The sequence below is a fragment of the Neolamprologus brichardi genome, chromosome 10 (genome assembly GCF_056152115.1).
Source record: "Neolamprologus brichardi isolate AB-2024 chromosome 10, ASM5615211v1, whole genome shotgun sequence".
Taxonomy (NCBI): Eukaryota; Metazoa; Chordata; class Actinopteri; order Cichliformes; family Cichlidae; genus Neolamprologus; species Neolamprologus brichardi.
This window is the reverse complement of record NC_142113.1, coordinates 2,478,418-2,493,337: the sequence shown is the minus strand read 5'-3', so window position 1 is coordinate 2,493,337 and position 14,920 is coordinate 2,478,418. Positions and strand designations below refer to the sequence as shown.

The following is a 14,920-nucleotide window of genomic DNA, read 5'->3' as shown; positions in this document are numbered from 1 at the left end:
TACCAGCTAGTCCAACTTCAGTATCCCTGCAAACGTCACTGCTGTTTAGTTTTCTGCAGAGCTGTACGTTTTAATTTGTTTCAAAAATCTCTCAGTCAGAACATGCTACATCATGTTTAGGTGTAAACTTGCGAGCTAACTTCCTGCTAACTTCTAACTCCATTAAATTTAACAACTTCTGTTTTCATGGATGCCTGGATGTTAAACTTAATTGTTACACCTGGTAAAGCAGCAACGCTGATGATTTTATTAAAGATGAAAGAATTTAGACCGTTTTAACTCTTAGTGTTCGTTTGACTTTGGGACCTGAAGCGGACGGAGTTTAGGACCCAGATTACTCCGCGAAGCTCCTCACTACAGCAGCCGTAATGCTCTGTAGTGCATTACGCATCCACACTCATCAAGCAGTGCGGCTAACCAAAGTTGTACTAAAACATTTTTTAACCGATTACTGCACGCAGAAGGCACACTCTCGATTTTTGAGAAAATTAAAGGATTTTAAGTTTGCCTTATGGTGTGGAAAATATGTTATACAGAAGAAAAGAATATACTGTGATATATATCGCCGTATACAAACCCCACTTATGATGTATAGAAAGCCTGGGTTGGGTCAGTGGCTGTCAAACTCAGGTGTTTGGGCCACAGACGACCACGTGGGGTGGGGAGGGGTATTTATATTTATCTTACATGTTGTCAGAATGTAAGATATTAAAAAACCAAAACAAAAAGGTATCACAACTTTTAAAAAAAGGTGAGAGAAAGAGAAAATGTATTCCCAAACGAGGAGGAATGGATGCTTGGAGCACACGAAAAAGGAAACGATCAAAAATACAGCAATTCCACAGAGAACCTGTCAAACTTAACGTCCCTTACAAATGCTTATTTTAGGAGTATAACTCAAGAATTTCTCTTCCTTTTTTTTTGCACTGACAGGAGCGCAGCTGTGTAAATATTACAACCCTCGGTGTACTTCATGCAACGCAAATCCTTTTGCTAACTTCAGCCACTGTGGGGTTTGGGGAAGATTCACATCCACCAGCTGTGGCGTTGAATGTGCATGGCTAGGCGCCCCGCCACACCTTGATCCCCCCACACACGTGTACGTAGCCCCGCTTCCAGGCACCGGAGTGGGATTAGGACCCTGTGAACTTCTGCCAGGCCCTCAGCGGATGTGGAGCGGCAAATGGGACCATGTTGAACGTGTTTGCTTTGATGTCGACAGACTGCGTAGTTTACAAAGAACTGGTTTCTGGTGCTGTCTCTATATGCCTCTCGATAATAGATTCACCATTTTCCCCACTGCTTCCCATCCTTCAGCGAGATTAGAGGAGGAAAAAGAAAAAACTATACTGCTCATTTTTCACCAGGGCTGCATTGTATATACGCTGACATGTTATGATGTGTTTCTGAGAGAGAACTGTTTGGAAATCTATTAAGATATGATCAGCAGTTTCCCAGATGAGCATCACGAAGCCCACTGTATAAAAATGACATACGCTCTTTTCGATTCACGCATTCTTTCTGCTTTTCCATTCGCTCTGTATAAAATATCCAAGATGAACCCACTATGCACCCGTGGTGTGGGTATGAATTATTTCTATATGTAGGAGGCAAATGTTTCCAAATCTGTTCTGGAAACAGTTCCCTCCATCATAGCCTTCACCACATCATTGTTGTTTGGATGTGAGGAAGGAAGAAAAAGGTGGCGAAGAGGAGGATAGGCAGCTGATTAGCCTGCCTCTCACAGGCTATATAGCAAAATTACCTGCAGCTGTCACGTAGCCTCTTAAAAACATCCATATTTCATAAGCCGAGTCCCAGCTCCAGGCATTCCATCTGAATTCAGCCTTTTTAAACCCGGCAGGAAGAAGAACCGGAACTGACACGGATAGAAAGCAACAGTGCGTCCAACAAAGCTGTACTTTTGTGACAAAATGTGTGGGTCAACTTATTAAGTAACACAAATGAACAAATAAAATGTTGAAAACATACATTACTCTTCTTGCTCAGATCAAGGACCAATAAAGTTTCTTTTTTCAAGCAGCAGTCAGAAGTTGACAGACTTGTTCATTCACACCACTTTACACAGGATTCGTTCATCAGAGCCGTGTGTCAGGCTGGACTTTCATCTGGGCGAATCCAAAAAAGACGGAATGTTCCATTTATAGAAGTTACACAAGTAACATTACATCAGTAAAATACTGGAACGTTTGTCTTATGACTACACTTTGAGACAGTGGGCATATACATTGTTACTAAGCTGCTTTTTGCTGTTTTAAGATTTTCATTTTTCCTGTGAGTTACTGCGGTAAGGGTAACAGTAGGTTACAGAAGTTACTTAAGCAACCATTTATTTAGCCGGCGGCGCTTAATTTAGGTGGAACACCTAATGGAATGATTGAAGAATGAATCTAGTTTTAGGAACGATTTTTTTGGGAGGCCTACAATTTGTTTCTATTCATTCCACAATTAGAAGAGGAGGCTGTGGTGCTCACAGGGACTGGTTTCTATTTGTGAAAGTCAGAGCAGCGGCAGAAAATCCAAAGAAAGAAACTAAAAAGTAGAAACGAATAAACCAAAAAGATTTTTGTGAAATGTAAATCCAGTGGAAATCTAAGGAGCTTGGAAAGAAAAGTGGACTTCTTCAGGTTTCTCGGAGACGTTTCAGCTCCCGTCTGAGAAGCTGCTTCAGTTCTAAGAGCTCGGTGGAGAGTCCGAGGTATTTAAGCCCTGATGGGAGTTGCTCCTTAAGAGGGTCCCCGACCCACTATTGATCATGTTCCTCATCATATAAGGCAATGTGTGAAAACGGGTGTGGTCATTATCAGCAGAGGTCTCAGGGGACACCACTGTGAGACGGTTTCTGACCATTAAACTGACCTCACAGCCTGCTGTTCACCAGCAGTGCCAGCTTCAACTATGCAAACACAAACACTACGTTAGACGAACAGAATCGACTTCTTTTATTTGGTTTCTCTGTCCAAAATGTGAACACTGGCATCCTCGAAAGACTGACCCAATGTTGTTCCGTCCATTCTGCTCAGCCTGGCTGGTGTCTGTGCATCTCTGCTGATTGGATGAAAGCCCAGTTGGGACGACCACATGTTTAAAGAGCTTTCTTTACATGCGTTTTTTCTTTCCCTTCTGCCTCAGAGGGGACGTTTTCTGCCCGGTGATTGGAGTCCTGATTACTCCAAGTTTGTGTTCCGGAGGCTGGTGGGAGTCAAAGAGTCGATACTGGTCTGCGTGTGTGGGCTTCCGATAAACTTCAGCATCGAGGTTTCCAGTCTCCTCAGTGTACACAGCACAGTGCAGAAACGGCAAACTATTATTCTTTGTATGGTGGATTCTATGTTTCTATTCTATTTCTTGGGTTTTGATTTGTCATCAACGTATTTGTACCAGTGGTTAGGTATTGTCCCTTCAAAAGAGCCTCACTTTCCACTTCCACAAGGTTTACCATAGTGGGTGACACTGGGGAGCCCGTGGCACATCCATGATTTTGTCTGTAGAAACCTTTATTGTATTTCCACTAGGGCTGTTCGATTATGGCAAAAATGATAATCTCGATTATTTGACGATATTTATTTAACAATAACAATGTGTTGAATAATGACTTTAAAGATTGTCAAAAAAGAATATAAAATAGTGCAAATACTGATAACAGTGCAAATGTTTGCAATATAAGAAATAAATGAAAAATGTAAACATCTATGTTTAGTGAACTTTGCAGTGTTGCTCTGTGGTGCAGCTACGACACTGTAGCAAAGTTTACACACTGTGTCTACTTGATCCACGTCTGACTCTGAACCCATAATGTTTCCACACCACTGAAGTTTTTTTTACCTCTTTTCAACCAACAGCATCACTCTCCTCTCCAAATAACTTCTGCTTAGCTTTCCGAGCTTCCCTCGGGTCCTCTTAATCAGCGGTCCCCAACCCCCGGGCCTCGGACCGGTACCGGTCCGTGAGTCGTTTGGTACCGGGCCGCGAGAGTTGAGGCTCAGGTGTGAAATGTATAGTTTTCAGGGTTTTTATCGGTTTTCAGCGTTATTTTGTTATTGTTTTTATTGTTTACTCTGTTTTCCTGGGTCTTTTCACGTGTGTTATGAATAAATCTTCTTTTTTTCGGTACCGGTACTAGTTTTATTTTGTTGTATTTATCCGCGACACCTTAAAGGCCGGTCCGTGAAAATATTGTCGGGCATAAACCGGTCCGTGACGCAAAAAAGGTTGGAGACCGCTGCTCTTAATTGTTGTGACACGTGTTCGAAACGCAGAGAGGTGCGCTCGATTTGCCACACGGAGCAGCGCGAGAGTAAAGCACGAGGGAGGGGCTAATAATCGGCTCAGTCATTTTTAATGATCGTTGAAAGCCCAGATCGTAATCGAGATTAAAATTCGATTAATTGAGCAGCCCTCATTTCCACAGCATGTCTTTATCCTGTCTTGCTTCTCTCACCCCAACCAATCACAGCAGATGGCCCCGCCCCTCCCTGAGACTGGTTCTGCAGGAGGTTTCTTCCTGTTAAAAGGGAGTTTTTCCTTCCCACTGTCACCAAAGTGCTGCTCATAGGGGGTCATGTGATTGTTGGGTTTTTCTCTGTATGTATTATTGTAGGGTCTACATTACAATATAAAGCTCCTTGAGGCGACTGTTGTTGTGATTTGGCGCTTTATAAATAAGATTGAATTGAAAAATTGAAACTGAATATTTAAAATATTTGGTTGTAAGGCAGAGGTCTGACAGTGATGGGGGGACGCTGTCTTGCTGTAGTCATTTTCTGACCGTCTCCACTGTCTCAGTTTTGGGACTGCAAGTGAAGCGTGAGACCACAACAAAGGGCTCTATGGTTTCTGGATCCAGTGTAAATGTCTGAGTTTCTGATTTGGTCTTTGAACTGAAGAAGCTTCTCGGATGAAACGGCATCAAACTCGTCTCTGAAACTCGTAGATAACCATGACCTGTAAGGCTGGGAATCCAGTGGAGTTGAGTCCCAGAAGGGAGTTTCATTTAAATATATACATATTTATGTCTAATATCTGTTACAATTTCCTGTTGTACTCTGCTGCATTGAGTAGCTAAATGTCAAAATATCAAAACTGAACTAAAATAGTTTTGCTCAATATGTACGAGAGGTTTAAAGACGACTTAGTGTTGTGGCACGCCATCAATTATTAGTCTTCAGAGGTGCCTGTAGGCAGACAGAGTGCGCTTCCAGTCTTTGTGCTAAAATAAACTAATCAGCTGCTGGCTGCTTCATATTTACTCTACAGAAACGAAAGTGAACATCAATCTAGTTCGTACATATTTTCTCCAAATGCCGAACCATCTAATCGCTGTGGCAACATAGCTGAAGCTCTATATCTTCTGACAGTGTTAATGACAGATAAATCTGTAACATGTGTTTGTGGCTCAGTGCTGCTCGAAATGATGGGAACGGCAGTTTCTTTCACTCAGCTGATGGCTTCTGAGTCAGTACAGAGCAACTCTCCTCTGTCACTGTGGTCTCGTTGTCACACAAGAGCGTGGCTGTGGAAAACCGCTGCAGAAGACTTCCACTTTCTTTAAAACCTCCCGTGCGCTCGCGCACACACAGCTTCAGGGTTAGCAGACCCACGCTTTCATCTCATCTGTCTTTGGGCTCTTCCACTTCCCGTGAAGATTTTTTGGGAGTGGGACAGAGTTGAGAGCTCGAGCTTTTCATGGCGTCTTTCCTTTCAAAACAAAAGATTATTCAATTAATGTGTGTAATACACATTTTCCCCTTTGCTGACCCTGGGAGAGGAGATCAAAGACAGCTTTGTCTTTTATAGGGAAGTGGAGCTGAAGTCTGATGGAGACCAACTCTCAGGTTTTAGTAAAGGGTTACTCACGGGCCATAAGACTGGAGCAGAGATCTAAGCATTCCAGTGGACAGAGTAGCTGCTGTAAAACTCATTACCCACCCCTTCTTTTAGATGTAGGGGAATGATGATGTGCAGGGATGTTACATCATCATAACTTAAAACATAGTATTCTTTTAGCAGCACTTTCAACGTCTTTTGTAAATAACAGTCTATGTGACAAACGCAACGAACGGCTGCATCAAATCTTTATTTTCATTTCCTACTAATGTGGCGACTGCTGCGCTGTATATTCTGTATTAATCTGTTGTTTAAGGCCGCCGCCCCCAACCAATTTTGTGCCACAGACCAAGGTTATTATCGTTAACGAAAACTAACGAAATAACGAAAACTAGAAGTGAAAAAACATTTTCGTTAACGGAAATAAAAATAAAAACAAAAAAAGGAAAACTAACTAAAACTGGAATGAGTGTTCACAAAACTAACTAAAATTAACTGAATTTATAGCAAAAATGTGTTTAGTTTTCATTGATGTGTGCGTGTCATACAAGAGTCAAGGGTGAAAATGAAGTTTAGTTTCCAGATTTTTTTCTTGCTGTGTCTCATTATGCCAGCAGGTGGCAGTACGTTAGTCGAGTCGTCTGTGTCGCTGCTCCGTCCACGCGCAGAATCATGTCAGGAAAAGTCGGGAGCCAGAGTCCAATTTGGGATTACTTTGAATATGACTGTGTTTTGGATAAAGCAAGTGTCTTGTAGTGGAAACAGACAAATTATGACATTTCTAAAGGGAAAAAAATCCCACAAACCTTAAAGTGCACTTGAAAAGCTCACACAAGAAGGCTAACCTAGCTTAGCTTGAGAAGGTAAGGGAGCACACTCAACCCTCATCCCCAGAAAACAGAAGCTAACCCCAGGCAAGGCAGCGTGATGCATCCCGAGACAACAGGACGGGGATATCTACACAACTGTGTGAGTCAATTACCTTCAAAAAGTTTATCAATTCACTTGAACCAAAATTACGAACACCCGGTGCTGCAAGAGTTAATAGTCTCATTGGGGCCAAGATATACATTTTATAGTTGCCTGGTATCAATGGTTGTTCATCTGCCTTTATTTATTTATTTATTTAAAGAACCCATAGGTGGGAATGTGAGTTGTCTGTCTCTGCGTGTTAGCCCTGCGACAGACAGGCGACCTGTCCAGGGTGCAGTATGGTAGCTGGAATAGCAACATACCCAAGGATGAGCAGAATGACTGATATGATGAAACTGGGATTTTGTTACACTTAATTATTGCAAACACAACTAAAACTATAACTGAAACTAATCAAAACTAAACTGAAACTAAGGATTTTCAAAAAAATAAAAACTAAACTCAACTAGCAAACAATTGGTAAAAACTAATTAAAACTCATATAAAATTGAAAATCTGAAGTCAAAACGAAATAAAAATAAAAACTAATGAAAATTGCAAAACTATTAAAACCCTGCCACGGACCGGCCTTTAAGGTGTCGCGGATAAATACAACAAAATAAAACCGGTACCAAAAAAACCCCCCGATTTAATCATAACATGCGGGAAAAGAGCCAGGGAAATTAAGTTAATGATAAAAACCCTGAAAACCATAAATGTCACACCCGAGCGTCAACTCTTGCGGCCCAGTACCAAACGACTCACGGAGCGATACCGGTCCATGGAGCGGGGTTTGGGGACCGCTGGTTTAAGATACAAAACATGAATGGCACTATTGCTAATTAGCTGACTAATTCAAAAGTAGTCTGTTTGTTTTGGCAGCAGTGCTACTATTAGCCTACTTTAGCCCATTTCATGGTTAAAATCACTAACGGACAAAAGTGTCAGACTGAAGACTTTGTCCTTTTCCTAGTAGTTCAGCTTTTGAAAAATGTGCTGGTCATTATGTAAATTGGCAGCTTGTGTGTTTAGAAATGTGTGTGTTGTTAGCAGATCTCCAGCAAAAATGTCGACTCCAAAGTTAGCGTGTTTGAGACTGTCCATGTCCATTGGCCCTGCTTAGTAAACTTTACAAACGATTAACTTGGAGCATGGCCTATACTTTGAATCTAGCTAAACACAGCTTGCGTGTGAAGCTGCATGTGTCTCCTGCAAACACAGAGCAGATTTCTGAATCATCTTTAGCACCCACTGTAGAAAGTGTCTGCGTCATTCTTACCATCGCACCATCAGCCCATGTTCCAGGAAGTTCTTCAGGTTGGGTAGCGTCTGCTGCAGGTCTGGGGTGGTCAGTCCATGTTGATATCTCAGCTGCAAGACAAGGGAGCCACATGCTGTGTCATTAACTCCTGACAACCTACCACATTGTACTGAGCCACATGTGACCTTACACGTAGTATATGGTGGGCCGGCACCGTCGCATTTAACTCTGACACATGTGCACAGTCTCCATGTTTACAGGAGATAGAAATATTACCTACAGAAGAAGTCTGCATTCTTTCGCCATGACACAGTGCTATTCTCCCCTTCAGACTATTACTCATCTGGACACAGAGTGGGCAGTTTTCCCTGATAACAGGCATGTGCGCTAATATGTAAAGCGTGTGGAAAGACAGGAGATGAGATGCGGGTGGCAAGAAACAGCAAACACGTTACTGAAACATCTGGATGAAATGGGGCAAAGACAGGACATTAGAAAGCCCATTACATTCTCCCATGATCTCTCGCTCTGACTTCTATATTTGGCCTTGAACAGTCCCCTCCTTTTAGCCACAGCACTTTATTCCATGATGATACAATCAAATCTTACATTTAAAAAAAAAGAAAACGTTTCAAGGCCACCTTGAACCTCCAGCACTCGTGCCAGAAATATCTCCTCCAACAGTTGAGTGATGTCACAGCAAGCCATCAGTTGTCCCGGGGAGTTTATTTAACCTATATCACTGAACAGCAGAGGAGCATCATGCCACACGTCTAGCTTATATCTCAGAGGCCCCTCGATCACATACACACTGCCTACATCGGCTTACATCTGTTTTGTTTCCACTTGGGTGCCACAGCAACCACTCAAATTTCTTTTTTAAACACTTCTGTGGTGAAGAGATGAAGCGCACATGACTATGACAGTCCACTCACTCAGGATGCACTCAGATGCAGCTCGTTGATATACGAGCACTTAATGGAAAAGCGGCCTAACTGAAAAAGGAATTAAGGAGAAATAAATGTTGAGGCCTCTGAGGTCAAAGATTAGATTTACCTGCTTAGTAAAAGAAGAGACAGATGTTTTCAAGGTCGTCAGCAGGCCTTCAGACACATCCATACAAGCTTTTTTTTTTTCTTGTGGTAAATTTTGCTGTAGTGGCACAGTAGCCACACCTAACATTTAGGTTTCACAATCCAGTGCTTTTGTGGGGCTCTCTTAAATGAAGTGTGCGAAGTCATTGTGGTTACAAAGCACAATTAAAGAGTGCTGCATTGTCTGCACTAAAAATCCTGTAATTTTCTCAAAAATCATCAGTCGCCTTATGTATGAATTCTGGTTGTGCTTACCGACCTCGAACCAATTTTCTGTGCTACACGGCGCTCAAAAATCTGTCAAAAAATGTTTTAGCATGACTTTGCTAAGCTACGAAGCCGCACCGCTTGATGGATTGTTGGAGCATTACAGCTGCCGTAGTCAGGAGCCTCGCGGAGGAATCTGGGTCCTAAACTCCGTCTGTTTCAGGTCCCAAAGTCAAACGAACACTGCAGCATCACTGAGAGTTAAAAACTGTCTAAATTCTTTCATCTTTAATAAAATCATCAGCGTTGCTGCTTTACCAGGTGTAACAATTAAGTTTAACATCCAGGCTTCCATGAAAACAGAATTTATTACATTTAACAGAGTTAGAAGTTAGCGGAAGTTAGCTCGCTAGCTTCCACCTAAACATGATATAAGAGATAAGATAAGATAAAACTTTATTAATCCCTCGGCTGGGAAATTTGTTTTCCAAAAAGCACAGCACCGACATAAGTTACAGAGTTAAGAATATTATATATATATATATATATATATATATATATATATATATATATATATATATATATATATATATATATATATATATATATATATCACACACACACACACACACACACACACACACACACACACATATATAAATACAAATACAAAGACATATATAGATAAAATATACAAAGGGGATAAATAGAATAAATAGGAATAAAAATAAAAATACAAGTGAATTGCACATTCAAGTATGGAGTCTATTGCACCGCTGATTATTAACAAAAAGTATTGCACAAAAGGTGATTGCACAGTGAAGTGGAGAGGCACTACAGCTCAGTTGTTCCCCCCTCCTTTGTCCTCCTGTTTCCCCTCCCTCTCCCCTCCAGAGAGGAGTTAAACAGTTTGATGGCGTGTGGGACAAAGGAGTTTTTAAGTCTGTTGGTTCTTGTCTTTGGGAGAAGCAACCTGTCACTGAACAGACTCTTCTGGTTGTTTATGGCCGTGTGCAGAGGATGCCCAGCATTGTCCATAATGTCCAGCAGTTTCTTTAGTGTCCTTTTCTCTGCCACTGTCACCAGAGTGTCCAGCTTCATGCCGACCACAGAGCTAGCCTTCCTGATCAGTTTTTCCAGCCTGGATGAGTCCTTCTTTGCTGTGCTGCTCCCCCAGCACACCACAGCATAGAACAGTACTCCAGCAACCACCGACTGGTAAAACATCCTCAGGAGCTTCCTGCAGATGTTAAAAGACCTCAGCCTCCTGAGGAAGTACAGTCGGCTTTGGGCTTTTTTGTACAGGTGCTCTGTGTTGCATGACCAGTCCAGTTTATTGTCCACCCACAGCCCGAGGTACTTGTACTTGTTGACCACCTCCACCTCCTCCCCCTCTATCTGAACCGGCAGTGGACCTGCTCTGGACCAGAGCAGGTCCATAGCATGTTCTGACTGAGAGATTTCTGAAAGAATTCAAATGTACAGCTCTGCTGTCACTTCCAACATAAATGAAGACAGGAAACTAAACAGCAGTGACGTTTGTAGGGTTACTGAAGTTGGACTAGCTGGCATATAATGATGTGCTACGTGCTCACTAGCGACACAGCTATGTTAGCATAAACACAATGAAGCTGGAGGATGAATGCTAACTTTTTTCCACTCAATAAAAGTTAACGTGAGGTTTCCTGATGGTTAGAGACAAATGCAGAACAACTGAGATAATCCATCCACAATACGAGGTTAGTCATTAATATACTGTAACAACACGGGAATAGAGCCGCTGCCAGAGAATTCAGCATTAATGAATCAATGGTACGGAAGTGGAGGAAGCAAGAAGAATGAGTTGAGTAAAGTTTGACTTATCTGACTGCTTTGTTTCACTTAATGCGCCTTATAATCTGGTGCGCCTTATGGTCCGAAGAATACGGTACACGATAAAAATTCCCCAAATTATATTTATATGCATTATTTACCCAAAGACATAAGTTTCATTGTATAACCAACAGGAGAGCAGTGAGGCTTTGTAGAGGATTGCTGCACACTCTCAGCCCACAACACAGAGACCAGTGGTAACTGTAAGGATATCCATCTGAAGGCAGATTAGGACCTGTAACAGCGTTGATGCATTTTTCTGTGTCAGGATATGGTACTGTCACCCCACCTGGCAGGTGGACAGTGTGAACACAAGTTGCGGTTTGAAAAGGTTAAAAGCAAAAATATGTTTGGCAGTAGAAGCTCTTCAAATATGAGCAACCCGGACAAACACCAAGCGTGGCTCTTGTAAAGCTTGATTAATAGCAAGTAGAGGCAAAAAGGCACTGAAACAAAAAGGTCCACTCGACATAAATCCCCTTCAATGTCAACAGCTGCCAGAATAATGTGCACACTGTATGGCATGAGGGGTACAAGTATGTGTATGATGGACTGAAGTGTTTTGCATCAATCTTGCAGTGTGTTTTTGCATGTGTGTGTTCTGGTCTCAAATGGTCCGTGTCTGTTAGGGGAGCACCAGAATCAACAGCTCTGACAGTATCAGAGGGAGATTTTATCAAACACAGCTCATAGTGGGGGAGTCGGAGACAAGGGTGACACCTCAAAACCCAGCTGATGATGGAACGGTCCAAAACCTACCAGAACAACACAGAGATCCCATTCATGGATCAAGGTAAACATCGGGGTTCTGACCAAGAGATGGTGGAACTGGGTTTGAATCGGTAGGCCAAGATCAATAACACCAACAGATTTAGACCCAAAGAAGACAAAGCACAGCAATGTCAGCAAAGTGGGGCTGGCTGCTAAATGCTACAAAAATTCAGTCCCAGAGCTTTAAAAACGAGAAAGCAGGAATCATGAATCAGATATAAATATAAGGTTAAAGCCTTTGTAGAACATAATGTATGTTTTCCTTCTCAGTTAGGCAGCGTAACAAAACGCTATCTTTAAAATCCCATTACTGTGTTCTCGAGTGTGAAAAACACTGATGTCAAATTACATGGCTGTAAGTTCGAGTGCGTGTGGAGGAGAAAAAGCATGAGCCTGCATTTGGATTTGTTCCTTTTATTGTTTTCCTTATGATTAGAAAGTATGCGACGCACAGCAAGCGGATATGAGCGAATACGAGAGACTGATGGGTGACGTCACAGTCTCGCTCCCAGTGATCTTCAGCACTGCGGAGGCTGTCGTGAGCAATTTAACTTCTGATGTTTTTGGTTTTGTGCGACATACAGTCGACCCCCCGTCTACACCTGCCTCTGTATGACATCATTGAGAAAGAATATTCCTAATATAGTCACATCAGAAACATAAAGACACCTGTGGGCACAGAAACCGTCACTCTACCTGGTGTTCAGATCTTTCTGCAAGGGGCAGCCAAGCAGAAGAAAGTAGGAGCGAACAGCTTGTTTCAGAGGATGAGGGACTGCACCAAGACGTAGCACGATGTAAGAAAGGATTATTACTGAACTGCAAATCATGCAAAACAGCTCTAGTACCATCTGTAGAGAAATATATCGTGCTGGGCACAGTTGGTATAAATATGTCCGCCCTGAGGAAGCTCATATGTGGTTGCTTTGTATTCTGATGAGGAACATGGCTGATCCTTTATAATGTATGCCTCCTACAAGCCAACGCTGAAGAATTCCAAACTCTACCTGCATGGATATCCACTCAAGCCAAATCTCTGCCAGTGTGCACCAACAACACTTGAGCTAAGTGTGTGCTTGGCAGCAGTGCAGAGCCACCAGTGCTGGGTGACTGCAGCTTCACACTGTCTCTGTAATGAGGTGTTAAACACATTCAGACAGTTTGTAAGGCTGAGCGCATACAGCCCTACAGCTGACCCAGCGCTCAGCCAGCCAGACGTTCAATATTCATAAACCAGTCTGGCCCTTCCTGGTAGAAGCTGCATTAAGTTTCTCCTCAGGGTTCACAGAGTATGTGTATATATATGAGTGCTGCTTGTGGCCTTTGTGTAGGGAAGACATTTTTCCTGTAAGCTGGCTTTCAAATATGCAAGCATCAACCCTCTTATTCCTTCTTCTGACCCGCCTTCTGATCTCTAGACACAAACAGAAAATCAAAAATGGAACGTAGAGAGCTGAGAATACTGCAAAAGAAGATGCAAACTGTGAGAACCCAGCAACAGCGGGCCACAGGCCTGGGATCAGCAAAGCCATGAAGCTAGCTGAAGCTAGGGTAAGAAGAGAGGTGGTGGTCAGTGAGCAGTGGTGTGGCTTCATACTGAGAAAAACACTACAGATGTGATGTTTGCTTTGATTGATGGAGACGTATAGAGAAGTTAAGTAGGAGTTGCACTGTGTCTGTGGAGCTAAAGAAAGTATATGATAGAGTAAGACAGGAGTGGCAGAAAAGCATGTGAGGCTGGTGCTGCACATGCATGAGGACGGTGAGAGTAACATATGGGTTTGAAGGTAGAGGTGGGACTACATCAGGGGTCTGCTCTGATGTTTGCAATGGTAACTGACAGGCTGACAGACGAGGTCAGGCAAGAGTCTTTGTGGAGTATGTTTATGTGATCTGCAGTGAGAGCAGGGAGCAGGTGGAAGAGGGTTTGGGGAGGTGGAGGGATGTACTGGAGAGAAAAGAAACCAAAGTCAGTAAATGTGAGTCAGACTACATATATGTGAAGGTTTATGAGCTGAAATGCCTTAGGTCAACCATCCAAAGCAACGGGCAGTGCACAAGAGAGGTGAGGAAGAGAGTGCAGGCAAGGTGGAGTGGGTGAAGATTATTAGGGGTGAAATGTGAGAGAAGGATAGCAGCAAGAGTGAATGAAAAGATTGGTAGAGAGATCTGGTGTATGGTTTGAAGACAGCGGCGCTAACAAAAAGGAGGCCGAGCTGAAGATGATCAGATTAAGAGCGAGCAGAATGGACAGTATTAGAAATGAGTACAGAGATGACAAAGTTAGAGAAGCAAGGCTGAGAGGGTTTGCAGACATCAGAGGTTTACAGATGTAAAGTAAGAGGACATGAAGAAAGTTGGTGTGTCAGAAGAGGATGCTAGAGATATGATGAGATCGATGCAGATGATTCACTGTGCTGCTGAAACAGCAGTAGTGAGAAAGACCTGATGCAGCTTAATGGCTTAAAGCTGGGTGTTATTTCCAACTCTGTGCTCCACGAAAGCTTCGACTGCAGGATGGAAACACAGCTAAACAGGAAGGTTCAGATTCTGGTCTAAAAATTCAAACTGTTTTTGGGGAGTGTGTCACTGACACCAAATAAAAAAGGGCTTGTTTTCTGCTGCACACAGCAGGATTGAACTTTTGCACAAACCCACAGCGTGCAGAAACAATCTCAGTGTTTCTGTCAGCAAATACAGAGCCGCTCAAACAATTGCTCACAATCAGATCACTTGAGGGAGCTTGTCATTTCCAGTTTCCCTTTCATACCTCCTTGTGATTTATGCTGGAGTCGTTTACGTGTTTGTGCACGAGTGTGGATGCGTGCTTTCATGCTGCCCACGGGGTTCCTTGTAATAGGGCTAACCATGTCGTGGCAAGAAATTCCCAGGGCCCATTGAGGACAGCTGAAAGGTGAGAGGATCTAGTTCGGGGTGGGGGGGTTGGTGGATTGGG

General features: G+C 42.8%; 1 protein-coding gene across 1 annotated transcript in view; it reads right to left on the bottom strand.

Annotated features, from left to right (window-relative positions):
• uvrag (UV radiation resistance associated gene) overlaps positions 1–14,920 on the bottom strand; it is a 117,587-nt gene that overhangs the window by 8,502 nt on the left and 94,165 nt on the right. The window contains exon 14 of the mRNA XM_087847059.1: positions 8,039–8,130. Coding sequence (XP_087703185.1) covers positions 8,039–8,130 — 92 coding nt within the window. The remainder of the gene's footprint in view (positions 1–8,038; positions 8,131–14,920) is intronic.